At 48.2% G+C, this 17038-nt stretch overlaps 1 protein-coding gene across 1 annotated transcript; it reads right to left on the reverse strand.

Annotated features, from left to right (window-relative positions):
* Positions 1-1082: 1082 nt before the first annotated feature.
* On the reverse strand, positions 1083-16220 carry EMP1 (epithelial membrane protein 1). The gene is made up of 5 exons (XM_040596484.1): positions 16042-16220; positions 4622-4739; positions 3623-3725; positions 3375-3515; positions 1083-2794 (listed from the first exon to the last, which is right to left on the reverse strand). The coding sequence occupies exons 2-5, from the start codon at positions 4697-4699 to the stop codon at positions 2634-2636; spliced, it is 483 nt and encodes a 160-aa protein (XP_040452418.1). The 5' UTR covers positions 4700-4739; positions 16042-16220; the 3' UTR covers positions 1083-2633.
* Between the last annotated feature and the right edge of the window lie 818 nt (positions 16221-17038).

Genomic DNA, 17038 nt, shown 5'->3' on the forward strand with positions numbered 1-17038 from the left:
CCTGTCCTGAGCATCTCAACAAAGCTGGGATTGCTTTGTCATCCTGTAAGGTATCATACTGTCATGTGTGATCTGTGCCGTGCTAGAAACAGGGCAGGATACCAGCCTAGCCGTGGGCATGCTCCTGCAAAGCCCCCTAGCTAGCATCCCCCAGTGTTCCCATCTCAGCTGCTGGCTCAGGTCTTACCTGCCAGTGTTAGCTTGTAACCAGAGGAGCCTTGTTCCCAGTGCCTGACTGGTCCTTGGTTACCCTGCACTTATAGGAGTTTCCAGGAGGATGATGCACAGCTGGACTCCTGGAAACTCCTGAGACCAGGACAAGCATCCACCCATCACACACTGTGAGCCTTCCCACAACCTGCTATGTATGAGGTCCTTCTCCTGTGAAACTTCTGCTCCTAAAGACTCATGTCACTGTTCTACCCTCAATCAGAATGTCTTAGCTCTCTCTAAAGTGGATTAATTGATAAAGCAAAATTTCCCACCCAGCTAATTCCCGCTAGGCCTTACCTCACCTCAGAGCTCACAGGATTGTGCCCCAGGTTTGCTGAGATCTGCCTGTGTCCTTGGCTTTGGACTCTGCTCGAGCTCTAGAGCTGCTGAGGTGTTTGGCCAGACAATGATAAGGACACAGCAGCTACACCAACTCATGTGGCCCAGGCAAACACCTCGGTGATTTTGCTTTGGGACTCACTTGTGCTAAGGGTTGGTCTAAGACGTAATAAATTCTGCAGCATATTAAGCACCAGCTTCCACAGAGACGAGATTCTGACAGAGTGAGAAAACACATTTCCAGCTCTGCTGGGTGTGAAGCAAAGCCTGGCTCTGGGACTGAGTGATACCATTGCTCATGCTACCTGCTTGAGCTTGCAGAGAGCCTGAAACAGGAGCTCTGAGAGTTGTTCTGCTTCCTCCTCCCCTCCAGAACAGGAAATCTCATATACCGACAAGCAGGAGAACAGGGTACTTCTGTGTTATCTTAAGGGGGTGAGCTTTGATTCAGTGAGAACAGCAAATGCTTCTGTTAACATATGAAAACATATCTGTTAATACTAATAAAAAAAAAAACCAGAGCAAAACTCTTTATAATAAAGGGAATCAGATTTTATTTTTTTACCCTCAAAGTTAAAAATATGCATTTAAAAATATTTACAATGACTATGTATGAAATAACCTTTGTTAATGAAACAGCAACATACAGTACTAGAATATATCCACCAAATTGATAAAGTGTACATAAGAAGAACATGTAACAGAAAGAGAAAGAGAGAGAGAGAGAGAGAGAGGTAAATAGCATCCATGCAGAATCTGCACCTGTAATTTTTTTTATACTCTCTGCCTTTTAGTTGTGGATGGAGTCACAGGAAGTTTTGACCTCTTGTCCCTTACAAATGCCACATGTGACTGAGATTCTTTAAACTGCCAGAAATTTGTGGGTTGCAGCAGTACCAATGCCTTACTTTCCCATGCCAGCCTTTCACATGGGGACCTTGTATTACAAAGCAGACTCAAAATCTCTCAGCAACCTTGGAGGTAGGTATAGTTTTATGGAAGAATTTGGCAGACGGAAAAGCACCACGTAAAGTGACTGGCCTAAGGTTGTGCAGCAAGGAGCAGAAGTCACAAACCCTGCCTCATCTCTCCTAATCTGTCATTAGGGAACACATTTCCTCTGCTAAGCAGTATCATTTGCCTTTGAGATGAGCTGTGTCACAAGGTGGGGCTCTCAATTAATACCATGTACTGGGTGACAGTGTGGGAAAAAAACCCTGTCTACAGATAAGGACTGGTCTCAGTAAAGACCTGCAATGTTGCAATGTTGTTAGCATGTTCTGGAGCTGAACAGAAGATTTTAGTGTAGACACACACCCAGCTGATTCCCTCTCTGCATGTGCATCACTGAGCAACTGCATCCTCTGTAATTAGGAACCCCTGTGTATCTTCACCAACACTTTCTCTCTCTCCCTGCCCCCTGTCATCCATGCCTTTATATTTGCCCTTCCTACCTGTATCTGATTCAACCATGGGAATGTCAAATAGTAAACAGAACAGAAAAAAATATTGCTGCCTTTTTTCTGTAGATATTTTAATATGAAGTTAATCTGATTTCTGTTGGGTTTCTTCTCAATTTAATGTCTTTCACATATGTGCATATATATATATATGTATGTATAAATGTAACAAAAGGCCCATCCCTTTCATTTCAACAGACAAAAAAAGGGGTCATAAGCCTCACTGCCCAACCCACAAGGCACACGGAAATGTAAGTAAGAAGGGCTTTAGGAAGGGAGAAAGATGCAGCCCTTGGTTTTGTGGTGCCCTTCAATCATCACTGCTGAACTTGAAGCTTTGTGAAGGTATGACATGACTTTGCAGAAAAGGAGAAGAGCTGTCTGGGTCATTTGCAGATTTCTGGTGCAACAGCCCCAGCAGTGCTAGATCAGTTGGAGCTGTTTCTCCCTCTCTTTGGTGAAGGAGTTTCTGAGGATTCTAGCTTTGTTAGTGATTTTTCTGTGGTGGTAGCAGTGGTGATGATGGTAGCTGTTTCTGCCTATTGGCCCAACAGTTCTTTCAGCAGAGCAATTCTTCCCCATTCCCAGTAGCCAACCCTCTCCCCTGGACTCCCATCAGCCTTATTTTTTCCTAAGAACAAGATAGAGGATGCTGGTAATGAAACTGAAGCAAAAGCAGATCCAGGCCAATATGAAGCAGTAGCCGTGGTGAGAACGTGCGTAGGACAGCTTGCCTGTGAACCGAGCTGTGTAAATGGAGGCTCCAATCAGAATGCACATCCCTGTGGGAAGGAAGGGAGAAAAGAGTTGGAAAATGCACAGAAACCAGCATTGCTGCAGGACTTCTGAAATACTGTTGTCCCCTGAGCCTGTAATGCATGTCTTCTGCCACATAAGAGAGGGGCTGCTGCCCATTAGGCTTATTTATGGAGTATTTCTCTTGTAGACATGATGACATAAGACACTCGGGGCTTGTTTAGTGGGTGCCATGGGGAATAAACCTTTGTTAGGAGGAAATCAGTAATAAGATCTGCAGGCAGTTTGGTCCTGTGTTGAATCCCATGAGCAGTAGTTGTCTAACTGTTTATTCCCCTGGCCTCCAAAATACTTGAATCTTTTTTTGTTGTGTTTCAAAGGTGTTTTGAAAAACCTATTGGGCTTTTCTAATGAAAATCTGGAAATACTTTCATTATATACAGTGAAAAAACCCGAACACTTTCCAGTTCCCCAGTGCTTTTTTTTATCACAAGAATTGGGCCACTGGAAACATTTAGCTGGCTGACAACCTCCCCTGATGGCCATGTGTGGCAGAGGTGCGGCAGTGGGACGCATGCACAGCCATCGAAAGGCACACATACTTACAGCAAACCAGCATGATGGCTCCAGTGATGTAGAACCGTTTGCCTTTCTCCAGGGTGAACAGCTGGACAATGAACATGACAAGTGCAATGACGGAGAAAATGATCGAGAGGATCATAAAGGCTTGCACGGCTTTGAGGGAAGCTGTGAACACACAGGGAATAGATTTGAGAAGGTCGGGATTCAGCCTTGGTATTGTGCACTACTGTCCTGCAATTTATCACCACGATGAAAATGCAGACCTAACTTACCATCATTGCCACCTCTGAGTGGCAGCTGATCGCAGGTCTTGTTACACTGTAGCCAGAGTCCTGATGAGATTGTTCCAAAGTTGGTAATATCCACCATCCAAACCTGAAACAAGATGAAACAGTGGTGTCGAGGGTGAAGGGAGGCTTCCTTGCTCTTCCGCCCAGTTATCAGACTAAACCATAAGGGAAGCAAGAGCAGCCTAAGTGCCTCGAGACAGAGCTGAAAAAGGCAGCATGTGTCGGCAGCAGATGAACAGGCGAAGCGGGTAGGAGATGACGCAGGCTTCCACGGCCAGGAGGCATTTGGTCCAGGTGAAACACTGGGGCAGTCTGCTCCCATGATGGGGGGGAAACGGCCCAGGCCATCCCCTCCCCAAACCCCCGCGCGAGGCGGCAGGCAGGCACGCCGGAGCGAAGGAGCCGCCCGGGCGGGTGCGAGGGACCCCCGACAGCCTCCGGCGCCGGGCAGGAGGCGCGGGGAGACCCCGGCCGCGCCGCCCCGCCGAGCCGCCAGGGGTCACCCTCGCCCCGGGTTTCCCGGCGGGCGGGGGGCGCCGGCCGCGCCCCTCGGCTTGGGCTTGCAGCGGCCCCCAGCCCCCGGCGCTGCCGTCGGAGCGGGCAGGCATGGGGGGGGGGGCGCCCAGTTGTGCAGCAGCCTGGCTGCCAGATGGGATGATAAATACCGCTTCAGAGCTGTCATCGACTGACCTTCCCTGCTCCTCACTGCGCTCTTTTGATAAAGAGTGTTGAGGTGCTGCTGGCACCGGGATTTGGGAAAGGCGGCTGGCAGGCAGAGGCTGCCTCCTTTACCACCCCGGCTGCCTTTCTGCTTGCTGAGAACACCCATCACTGCTTCATATTTACTCACAGCTCTGAGCGGGTGTCCCTCACCTATAGACCTGAGCCCCCACCCGCCTGTCCCCCTGCCAGCTGTATAAAGGGCTGGCTACTGCTGCGGAGGGCACTAGCCGTGTCTCGTCCCGTGTGGTCTCTACTTACGTTGGCAATGGTGGAGACAAAGAGCATGATGACAGTGGCAATGTGAACCACAAAGATTCCAGCCAGAAGCACCAACATCTTGGGTCCCTTCTAGGTGGCGTCACTGATACAGAGAACTCTGGAGGAGAACAAGAGCAGAGGGGGAAGGTAAAGGGAAGGGCTGAATCAAAGAATAGCATTACATTACTTTATTTACATGTAAGAAAACAGGTTGATTTAAAATCCTTTCTGGAACCATGCAGTCACAAAAAAACATCACTAAAACCTTTGTCAAAATCTGCAAGGGAGCCAGTTGCTCAAAAGGTTAAAGACAGCCTGGTAAAGGAACTAGTCTGGGAGGAGATTTAGAGCAGGGGTAGTTAGCTTGAGGGCATTTTAAAAATAGCCTGACTATAAATACAAGATACTTAAATTGGTGTGTGGTTATGTAAAGTAAAAATGACATACTCCAGGACTACACTCCAGGAAGAGCAGCTTTTGCCCACAGGATTCACAGAGGTCAGGAAAGATTTTCCTGTTCTCCCTTTCCCTCTCATGGCACCACCTCCTCCAGCTGGTCTGGAACACAGACAGGTGGTGTGGAGTGGAGACTGTGTGGTCCTGGGCACATCAGCTGTTGAGCAGCAGCCGAGAGTGGACTGGAGGGCTGCCCCTACTCAACGGGTCATTCCATTACGTGAAGAAGAGAATAACCAGAACAGAAATGCCCACTGAGGTGTTCTAGAGCAGAGGAAGATGCTTAGGTTTGCAATGAAAACTGCCTGTTTTCCTTTTAAAACTTTAGGCGTGCAGATCACATTATTACTAAAATAAGATTATCCAGTAGCACAAATTGCCCTTTGGTTTGTTTTGGGTTTTTTTGCCTCTGTACCCTGCAAACTTTTACTTTTTGTAAGATTCCCTGTCATTGATGAATATGTGATTTGAAAGGGAGGGGAATGGGTTTTAGACAGCTCTCATGTTTGTCAAAGCTGCTGACTTCTCCCCTGAATACTCAAAATACAAGGAACAAATCTAAGCTGAGAGAGTGCAGACAATTCACACAAAGTGAGTGAGTATATTCTCCCTCCTCCCAGGCATTTATTAGTAATTGTGCGGTACAGCCACAGAAATGGGGAAGAAGAGTTACTGGGTCCGCTCTGGCCAGTGAAAGATTGCTTCCTAGAAAGTTTCACAGGGCTGTGGTGCTCTTTCTCTTGGTAGTGCTGGTACTGAAGAGCAGTATCAAGTACATGATGAATGTTGGTTACCAAGTTATTTTGCTCCAGGTGACTTAGATAAGATTTGATGCTGTCACCATTTGTACGGGATGTGGTAACATTGTCATAGAACCACACAATTATACTTTATGATGTCTTTCACGCAAACTGTAACGAAAGGCTTTGTAAAGTCTCATAAATGTGGTGCTTTTACTCAATGACTCCACCTTCTCCACTCCTGTCTTTTCTCTCATTGTGGCCATGTGTTGGAGTGTATTCCTGTAAAGTTCTACAGCTATTCCTTGCACTGCTTTGGATACAGTTTCTCAAACCACAGCAGGCAGACAGGCTTCTCATCAGTGGCTCTTTGTCCAGTTCAGCATTAGCTGATGACCAGGAGGAATTCCTTGAGTTCAGGATTTCAAGGAACCAGCTCTGTTAGGCCACTCCTCCGACCCAAATGAGGCCGCTCCTTAGAAGGGCAGACTAGGTTTGGTAACTGGTCCTCTTCTCTCAGCAATAACTTGTTTGCTGTGAGGTTTCTTTCACCTGGGAGAACTCTCTGGAGTTGATTAGCTTGCTGAACATGGGCCAGGCTTACTTGTCTGCTTTAGGGTGTCCTATAGCAAACTCATGCCCTATGGCTTGATTCGCCTGGATGGCCTGGTCACTGTGCCCTAGCTTCTTGTACCTTCTGCTAAAGAAGTACTTTCTTTAGTGATGATCTTGGAGAAAGTACAGACTTCTCAGGAGTTCCTCTCTGACTGTAGTGACAGTCATTGATGAGTTCAGGATTGCTAAAATCCAGGTTCTCAATATTATATGCAGGCTACCACAGGAACACATCTGACATGAGCATTAAACCCCTTCTTTCCATTGACTGCAAAAGGAACGAGGGTTTCAAAATGCTGGATGTCAACTGATATAGACACTGTACCATGAGCTGAGGAACTATTGCTGTTGCCACGACTAGGTGATATCACTGCAGCAGGTGCCTGGAATAGAGCCTCTGAGTCAAATCTTCCCATCCCTTTGACTACACAAACTGTAATGAGCACTCTTGCCACCATAGTGTATTGGTATGCATACACCAAATGGTGGTAAATTTGCCTGCTCTGAAATTGGCCTTTACTGAAGAGTGGCTAAACTTTCTTCTTTCACAGATGGATGTATTTTTCCATGGCCTCTTTAAAAACTCATTCAGCAGTTTTTTGCCAATTATTTTGAGGACCTTCAAAAAAGCCCTGTACTTGAAAGACTAAAAACTTGCTTTCATGACACCCTAAGGGACTAGAACAGCCCTTTTAAATGCATCTTCTGTTTGCATTCAGAAATTAAAATGAGGGGTAAATGTTACTTTTCAATGTAAAAAAAAGCCCCACACCCAGAACTTCGACCAATACGCTAAGGACAAAACCAAATCCTTTATTCCCTTTGCTCTTTCTGCCCCATTCTCACACTGCTTGAGAGCACTGTTAGTTCAGGTGCTTTCAGTGCACCTACTTCCTGAGAACGTCAGCACCTCTCCCTGAATACACACACTATCAAATGCAAACTCCCTCGGAGATATGTGCTCACAGCTTAGTTTTGATACTTAGTGAGTTAAGGCACAAGCCTCCTTTTCTATTCATTTGCTTTCCCCTTCCTTCATCTCTCCCTGCCTTTTAGATAAAACACTAGAGAACAATCCCAAAGGAGCAGTGGGTGAACGAATGGCATTGAAATAGAGTCATCTCTGTCTCTGACAGTACAGCACGCACTTTTCCTCCCATTAGACAGAGAAGCTGGCAGAGCACTAGTGACTGACCGGATGAGCTTTCCATTTGTTAAGTGTGAGACATCTTTCTCCGTTACAGGGTGGGGTCGCATTGCTAGAGCAAGAGGACACAATTGCACGCAAATGCCTTTTCTTCCATTCCCCTACCTAAACTGTAGCTGGATTTGGAGCTCCTCAGGCTCTTCTTGGGCTATGAGTCAGTCTTAGCCTTCCTAGGGCTGCCAGTTTTTTCCACTGACTCACCCCAAAGCTCCCAAAACCACAATTATTTAACCCTGCAAGTGTTCAGGACACCCTGTCAGTTTTAGGACTGCTTCTCAAAAACCAGTCAAGCAACCAGGTTGTGAATCCTGCATTGAACCTCCTGGCATGCCTTTCAGAGGAGGGACCCCAGCTAAGCCAAGAAAAACAGAGCTGAGACATGAAAGCAAAATGACTACCGAGGTAGGACATGCTGGTGGGGAAGGAGGAGTGAAGGTCATGCACCTGCTGGACAGCCTGTGTGAGTCAAGAGAAGATCTTGCACTGATGACAGTGGACTGAGTTTTCTTTTTCCTGGGATGATGGATGAGGAGAAATAACAAGCCACACCAACAAAAACCATGAATAACAATCACCATAACAGCCTTCAGCACAAAAAAGCCTACAGATAAGCATGACAGACATATCCGTGTAAAGACTATTTTCTAACCATGAAGGAGTACACATATTGGGCAAGAACACATAGCTCTGCTGCAGCCTAGTTCAAGTTCAAGCAGGCAAGCACTACTCATTAAAAACTAAGACAAAGCCTTCTCATGCAGACAAAGTGTAGCCACCCATATCACCACTCCATCTACTTCAGTGTTTTGGATCCTTCTGTCTGGAGGGCAATCCGGAGAAGTGACTTGTTGCCCTTGTTTGCTGCTTAGCAAAGCATCAGGATGGAATGCAAAGTACCACTTGGAGATATGACAAAGGCCAACAGTATAGTTCCTCAAATATAGGGAGTGGGTTCCTCAAGAGGGTAAGCCAGATTAGGTAGTGGTCCTTTGCATCTGGCAGAAAGTGCACTGCAGTGAAAGGAGTAGAGGGGAAAAGTACAGGATGTTTCTGCAGGAACGATCGGGTTGTTTGGGGTGAAAAACCAGAGCATTCTCAACTGAATCTGAAATATTTCAGATCTGAAGTGTTCCCAAGGGATCTAGCTCATCTGACTCCCATTCTCATTCTCCTCTCTGAACTGAGGTTCCTGCTTGGAACGACCTCTCCCAGGGTAAGTTGATGAGGCATACTCTCAGAGATGCTGGCTGAGGGGAGAACTCAGCCAATAGCCTAAAGTAGCCCATAGTATCCAGTGAGCAAAGGACATCTAAATCAACTACCTGTGAGCACCATGGTGGCCTCTGACTCCTCTAAAAGTCAGTTTTTCAGCTGAAGTCCCTTGGGTTTCATACATTCAATTTTTCAACAAGGGAAAGATGGCATTTTGGGGTAAAAGCAAATGTTTTTGACCAGAATGTCAATAAAAATCTCCATAGATTTAAAGCAACTGAGATGAAAACAATTCTGCCTTCCCCAGCTGCCACCACAGAATATAAGGAATGCAGTAGTAAGTCAAACCAGTGGCCTGTCTCAGCCAGTGCGCTGTCTCTGATGGTGACAGAAGGAGGTCCAATATTTAGAGAAAGCACATGAACCTGGTGTGGTGGCACTGGGTCACACCAGGAATACTGGTGTTTGAATCAGGGCCAAGGCCACTTGGAAAGGAAGAGGGGAATTGGAGAGGATGGGACAGAAAATAAAGGCTGTTTGACATTGTTTGAGACAGCCACAAACTGCCACCTCTGTCACTGGTACATTCCTTATTGCAAAGCCAACCTACAAACAGCAATGCTGCCATGGTGCTACCAGCAAGGGAAACCTCAGAGTGGGATAAAACCTTCCACAGAATTTGTAGATCTGCCTTTTGACTGAGCTGAGGCCCTGCCTGCATCTTAGCCCCGCTACAAGTGCATACCTTGTCACTGTGTGTGATATGAGTCCTCATCGTGCCCTGGGTCACCTGGCAGGATGAAAAGATGTGAAGATCTCTGTAATATTCTGGTGGCCCGGTGACTTCGGACCCATCACATTGTTACTAGAAACATGACAACTTTAAACAACCACAGGGAAGTATCCTTTTGCTTTCACCCTTTGCTCTGTTTCTTGCTTCAGATTCAGCTGAATCCAGAGTCCTTGCTGACTCCAGGCTTTTATAAACCACTGTATGCCAGCACTGCTGTTGACAACCTGGTTTTGACAGACTGGCCTGACTCAACTTACAAGTCAGATGCTTTTTATAGACATGTGGATGAGTAGGCTGGTGCCTGTGGAAAGAGATTTCGCATGTGTGGGAAAAGGGTTGGGCAGGAGGTGTGTGTGGGCACATGGAGGCCTGTGGAGCCTCTGGTTTATGGCAGTGAGAAGATTTTGTGCACGCATGGGTGGTGGCTGTGGTGACCACATGGGATACAGCAAGGCTGTAAAAGTAGCAGATGAATTTCAATCAAAAGGGAAGTGTAGAGCAGCCTGAGGTATACTACAACTGGAAATAAGCTTAAGAAAATTGAAGATTTTGTCTGGTTCTTGCGAAGTGTTTTCTGGTGGTATGGTCTCCAAGGGATCAGGGGAATTGCCTTCCCAGTGGAGTTGTTAAGCCCCAGAATATGAATCATTTCTTGTGGGACCAAAAGTCCTCAAGAATCCACCCTTGGAAACGAACCTCCACTTACTGAGAGATGCAAGGCGGAGTCACAAAAGATGACACACAAGGCTTTTCCAGCTCTCATGCTTGTGATTCATATGAGAGTGGGGAAATATCGGAGCTGCTAGGGCAGACAGTGAGAAATTGGCATTTTCTGCAGAAGAAACCACCCTCGAGTGCTCAGCCATGTGACAACATCAACTGAAACTCCAAAGCTCCCTTGGTAGTAGGAAGGGGAAGAGACAGCAGCCTGGGGCCTGGCAGGCAGCCAGCAGCCACTGCTGGAGGAAATCTGTCACTCACACTAGACACGCCAAGGAAGGGCTGGGGCTGATGGGCGGCAATAAGAGGGAGGGGTGGGGAAGGGGACCTCAGAGCTAGTGGAAGCACAGAAGTGTTCCTCTGCACTTTTGGAGGTGCAATGGGGAGCACGCTCAACCCTTAGAGTGTCAGATGGTCCCTGGGTGGGTTAATTAGACACAGGAGTTGCTGGGACTTGCAGGGGTTTAGACAAGATGCCAACATATGCGAGAAACTTTTGTGGGAGGACTGACAGCCTGGGCGATGACGTGGTGTGTGTAGGGGTGTGCATCTGCAGCTCTGCGTGGCTCCCTCTATGAATGGGAGTGTGCATCTGTGGTTTCTCTGTGAGCAGAGCTGAACCATGTGTGTTGAGTGTGTGTTTGTCTGCATGTGTACCCATGCGTGGCTTCCTTATGAGTGCGCATATTTATCTGTGTGACTTTGACACTGACAGTGCCCACGTGGGAGAAACCATCTGACAGCTCTGACAAGAAAATTCAAGTTACAGTGTGGTGTGAGCAAAAGTGCACAGATCATTTCTGGTGGGGCTTCCTGCTTTTTCCTCCTTACAACAGCCTTTAGATAGAGGTGGAAGGTCTGTGGAGCCCACATCAGCTGTGCTTTTGGCTGCATTTTTAAATTAAAACTGCAGGTCTCTGATTTACATAGTTTTGCAAGGATCTTCCGTTTTGGTTTTGTTTGTGGTTTTTCTTTCAAGGGAGGGTAACTGAAAAAGAAGTGGCTCCTTATCAGTTAGTGACTCTTTCTCAAGACTGCAAAATCTATGAACACGCCAGTACAACCTACAAAATACTGAGATCAATGCAACTTAGGCATCTAAACAGTCTGAGTTTTTGGGTCAGTCTGCCTGCAGGGTGTCCTTGTTCCTGCAAGTGAGCTTGGAAAAGACTGTGCAGGATTGAATTGCAAAATTGTGTGATAGCTCCTTCTTTTGACCTACAGTGCACAAGTGATGGACTACAAGGAGCAGGGGCATGAGTATAAAGCAGAAGCAAGACGATGCTGTGCAGCCTGAAGTTGGTCAGTGTGCTGTGCAGGGTGGGGTAAAGGTGGTTGTGAGGTAAAACGCCCCACCTGGCTTCAAGAGGACTTCATGCACCTGTGATTAGCATGGGCCGACAGAATGGTCTAAGGGTCATTCTAGCTCATGTTACACGCAGAAATGGCTTTCCACAAGGCATCTGTCAGGACACAGCACTCTGGCCTTGTTGCAGCTGCTATAAGCCAGCTAGCAGGCAGGTTGCCTCAGCTGCCTGAGCTGGCACAACCAGTGGCTGTGCCAGTCTCAGAGTCCAGCTTTCCTTCAGCAGTGGTCCATGTTCCTGGAGCTGGCCTTCAGCAGCCCCCTGACTAGCCTGCTTGCATTTTGCAGCTCTCCCCTCTTGCTCCCATGGCTCTCAGTGTCCTTTCCAGAGGCCTGCTGGAGCCTGTGGGGGAGATGTCTCTCTGGAATGAGAAGAATGTGGACACTGGACCCAGTCGTGGCAGCTGCTTTCGCAACTCTCCTCCTTGAGCAGACTCTGCCCTGCAAGGGCAAAAGGACAGCAAAGGTCCTCAGCCCAGATTTCCTCTAATCCGGCAATGCCAGGATTAGGAGCCAAACCTTCCGCATGAGTCACTGCTCACCTGCCATCAGCCGCTCCAGTGCTCATAGTTCACTGCATTTCTTTGCATGGTTGGGGATGACCTAGCCCAGGATCTGTCCCTGGGCTCTCATTGTGGGTGTCTCTCCACGCCTGCAGTACAGACTGGTTGTCATAGGGGAAAAGGGATAGATCTTAATTATGAGCTTGGCAAACTGGTCACTTTCTTGGGCAACGTGGGTTCTAGAGCTGAGTTGTCCTAACCGTCCCTCCCTACCATGACAAGGCATGGGCTACGTTTGGTCTTCCATGTACTCCATGGAGAGAGTCACTTCCCTGTACTCTCTACCCTGCTACAAACAGTTAAGGAGGAGGAGGGTGTGTGGAGCTTCAAATCTGGCCAGGGTCTCCTTTGTTCATTGTTCAGCTGTTCTAACTAGGAAGGTACTTTCCAAAACTCTCCCAATGGGGTTTGAGGAAATGATGCTCCAGATGGCAGCCCCCAGACGTGCTGCTTTGCTGCCCTCCCTACAGTGTAACAGCAGAAAGCAGTTTAAGAACAGAGGCACTCTAGATTTCCTTCTGGGCAGTTTATATAAGGAACTGCTGCAGGACCCGTATCGTGCTATGGGCTGACTGGGTGTGGACTGGCTCTGACAGAGGATCTGTGTAGTCACATTTGAGCTGATGCTTCAGCACATTTATTCAGGGCCCGTATTACAGGAGTGTGGCTACCAGTTAATTACCAGTCCTGGCAGAGGCTGTCAAAAGAGCAGGCCCATGGAGAAGAGTCTCTTTTTCTGTGCATGCTGCTTTGCCTCAGCAGGAAAGACCCATGAAGTATTAAGTATCCATCTTCAGATGGGGAGATAGGAAATTCCCTTCCTTGCCCTCCCTTTTGGAGGTGTAAAAGAGCACCTCTGTGTCTCTTATTTCTCCCTGCCTTGAAGAAAGGGTAAAGGAATATCATCTTTTATTCCCTTTTCATTATTTGTTTTGCAGGAGAACAGGAAGAAGAAAAAAATAATTAGGAGTGCCACGCCCTGAAGCCTGCCCTGTGTTTTGTTGGATGACAGTACTGTCACCTCCCTATTGAAGAGTACAGGCACAGGAGCCTACTGAGATCAAATGGGTCTAGTAATGCTATTTCTTGCCTTGTGGGGCACTTGAGTATCCAAAGGCAAATCCTAGCCTGGCATCAGGTGCCTCCCCCTTTGCCATCGGGTGTAGCACTCGGTAAAGCGAGGACTGGTCCAGCAGGCAAAGGGAACTGTGGGGAAGTGAGCAGGTGGAAATGTGCCGTGGAAGGGGCATCACAGCAACTGCCTGGGGTTGATGGGCCCTGTGAAGCTCCCTGTGAACAGGCAGGGCTAGGGAAGCAGGCTGTACCCTGCCAAACCTCCTGCTTTTGCTCTGAGGAAACTCAAGCAGGCGCAGGCTGAGTGCCATGTGCCAGCCTTGCTGCTCGGAGGGTGATGAACAGAGAGAAGGATTTGTGCTTGCAGCACATCTCCTGTCTCATTACAAACAAGGCCCTGAGGTGGGCCTTTTACCAAAAACAGGCTGGCTATTATCAGCAGATCTCCCAGAACTGTTTCAAAATACAACCTCTGCTCTACCCCAGGCCACCAAACAGTAATACCTGCATGCACTTGCATTACTCGCACACTGCAAAATTCAAAGACCACCGGCTAGGCCAGCAGGGCCGGTTTTCCAAGCCCTGGGTTCTCTGTCCTCAGCAGGGTACGGGGGAGCACTAACAACCCTGCAGCTCTGAGGCACCCACTCCAAAACTGGGTGTTTCTCCACAAGATCCCAAGTCCCTCCTCCATTGATGTGTCCTTGGGTGTGGCTGGACTCCCTTTCTCAAATGTCTGCCTCAGGATGGCATCTGTTCCTGGCTGGCGATGCCCAGCTCTAACACGAGGGTAGCCTGGGTGAATGGCTCAGACTGCATGCCACGTTTAAATGATTACTCATAGCTGGGGGGAGCTTCCATGGGAGCCTACTGGGAGGAACTCCTTGGGTGGGTATAGAGTGCCTCACATGAAGGAGCTGTATTCCAGTCTGTGCTTCCAGGCACCACAGCATTAGTGATAGTAAGATACCTCAATTTTGATCCTTTTCCTATGCTGATCCCCAAGGCAGCAAATAGAAATAAGCTGCCTTTAAGCCTGCACTCTTTCAGTCCACAGTCCCCATGTTTGGCGGCTGTGTGAGGTGGGCTGGGTGGAGATGTTCGGCTCACTTGAACCCTTGTTATCATAGGAACAACAGCTAACAGAATCCAAGTTTTCACACTCTTCATACCCAGATCCTTCTTGTGTGTTTGCTCAGAAAAGAATCCCACTCTGTTCAGAAATGTGAAGTGCGTAGTTCCTCAGCAAGACTGCTTTCAGAGGTGCCTTGAGGAATGCGAAGCTTTTGAGTGAGAGTTGCTCTGTGACCACAGCATCCCACCCCCCACCCCCAACCAATTTCATTGTTAATCATGGTAAATGACAGCTTCCAAAAACACTTTCTACCCAGATGCATTGCTGACTGACCTGGAAATACTTGCTGCCTCAGTCAGCTTCCCTACCACTCAAACATCTCTTTCTTAGATAGGAGGGACTCCCTGCATGCCCAAACCTCAAGCAATAGGGCCAGAGGGGACCTCGAAATTCACTAAATCCATCCTTCTGCCACAAGGTTAAGGTCAGCTCAGCTTCTTGGCCACTCATATAGTAACTGTCCACAGCAGCAGCCAGAGCTGCAGCCATTCCCAGCTGGACTGGGCTAAATACTGTTTCAGTCTCTTTCAGATCCATGAAACTGTGCAGAGGTGGGCTGGGTTCCTGCAACAGGAACCAAAGCCTGGTGCCAACAAACTGGCTTTGCTGCACTCCCTTTCTCAGACCTCAAAAATAGTTCAGATTTGACCGCAGGATACAGACCATAGCAGACAGATGAAGTGAGAGAACTGGTGAAGGAGAGGAGAGAGGGAGGGGGTGGTTGTGCGGAAAAAGGCAGGTGAATAGGGAAAATTGCCAGTCTCTGCAATCCTACACTTCCCATCAGCACCTCCCACACACACACCCCACCATGCAGCCCCAGTGCTCTTAGAAATTCCACTGGCTCCCTCACCTCACTTCTCAGTGCTCCCCACTCTAGGGTCTGTGCTGCCAAGGAAGGCATAGCATGCATTTCTACGCATCATGTGGCTTTGTGTAAGAACTAGGGCTTGGCTTCAGCCTCAGAAGCTGGGACTCCAACAGAAAAAGAGAGGTCCTTTCCACTGTACCCCAAACTCTGCACCTTTGAGGCCTCTCGGACTTCACTTGGAATGACTGTCGTGGTTTTAATTTAAAGCTTGGCAAACCACTGATGGAGGGGAGACAGACTTGCAGAAAAATGCAAGTGAGAGCCAGAAATGCTGAACCAGCAGCCTTAATTTCAAGCAGGCGCTTTCCCACGTTTGTAAGCAATACTACTTGAAAAACACACAGCAGCTCCTGCGGCGGGGCTGGCCCAAGCTGGGCACCCTGTGCCTGCGCCCTCGCTGCACATGCCCCGGAGGCAAAAATAATATCGCTGATGCCAGCACTCTACAGTTGCAGCTGGGACGCTTTGCAATGTCGCATTGACCCGTAACACAGCTGGATTTCAAAGCTAAAGCTGAAAGGTTAAGGTGTGTCCCATAGCCAGCTCATGTGCCAAGTTGAAGAGAAGTGGCGGAGTGGAAAAGAAAAGCAGGCTGGAGCTGCTGGATGAGAGGAGCAGCCGCCAGTGAGGGAGAAAAGTTGCTGAGGATTTTCGAGAGCAGCTCTTACCGTGCGGGCTGGGGCTGGTCCTGGCACCTGCGGGAGCAGGATCGTGTGGAGCTGCGGTGCTGTGTCCCGGAGCGCAGAGCTGCAGTGCAGGGGAGTGACCTGCTGGTGGTTTAAGTTTCCTCCGCTGGTGCGGGAGGGTGGTGTCTTTCCACTCTGTTTTAAAGGAGTTACTATGAATCAGTCTGCCTTTAAAGAGAGGGAGAAGGGGGGTGAGGGGGGGGGGGGGGGGGAATTAATGAGCTACGCCCTGCTTTGTTGGCGGGGAGTCAAGAGTCGCTGGGAGGAAACCAGCGAGTCAAAGAGATGTGTGCAGGGCTGCCTCTGACTCAGTGTGCCGCACGGAGACCGCAGCCTGGAAAAACGACTGACGCTGATCCAGCTGAGTAATAGAGGCCCACAACAGCATCTGTTTATAAAACTGAACTTCTGGTTGTCATATTAAAAAAAAAAAAAAAAAGTATGGTTACAAATGTGGCAACGGGACTTCAACAATACAATCACTCAAACAAACAAAGAGCCGGTTGGCAGGGGACATGGTGAGGCTGGGTGAGTCACTGCATCCCCTCCCTGTGCTGCTGTGCTGCTCAGAGAATTCATGGAGGCGGGCAGCGCGGGAAGTGCAAATCGGACCCTTGACATTGGCATGGGCAAGACTTTCGGGAATATACCAAGGAGCAAAGATGCTCAAAATGCAGCTCTGGCCTGGTGGTTACTCTGGAACAAGTTGGCCAGGCGGTGGTGGTTTGCATCCATGGAGTAAGAAAAGAAAGGCAAAGAAGATGAAATAAGGAGTTTGTGATTCGCAGTTTTCTAAGGTCAGCATTTCTTCTCATCTTAAAGACTTCTACAAATAGATCCTTTACATTTGCAGAGAATTGACTGGTGTAGCTGTCTCATGGATGTTACAGGCAAGATTGAGTGGGGATGTGCTTGAGATGTGGGTGAAGGGGGAGGAAGTTTATCAGAAAGCATCTGGGTTAAAATGTGATCCATATTG

This window comes from Falco naumanni, chromosome 5 (assembly GCF_017639655.2).
Source record: "Falco naumanni isolate bFalNau1 chromosome 5, bFalNau1.pat, whole genome shotgun sequence".
NCBI classification, from domain to species: Eukaryota; Metazoa; Chordata; class Aves; order Falconiformes; family Falconidae; genus Falco; species Falco naumanni.

Excerpts from the sequence above, each read along its gene's own strand:
- EMP1 (XM_040596484.1), bottom strand. The coding sequence starts at position 4,699 with ATGTTGGTGCTTCTGGCTGGAATCTTTGTGGTTCACATTGCCACTGTC. Across the intron at positions 3,726-4,621 it reads TTGTCTCCACCATTGCCAAC|GTTTGGATGGTGGATATTAC; the intron begins GTAAGTAGAGAC and ends ATCTTGTTTCAG. Across the intron at positions 2,795-3,374 it reads AGCCATCATGCTGGTTTGCT|GGATGTGCATTCTGATTGGA; the intron begins GTAAGTATGTGT and ends TCCTTCCCACAG.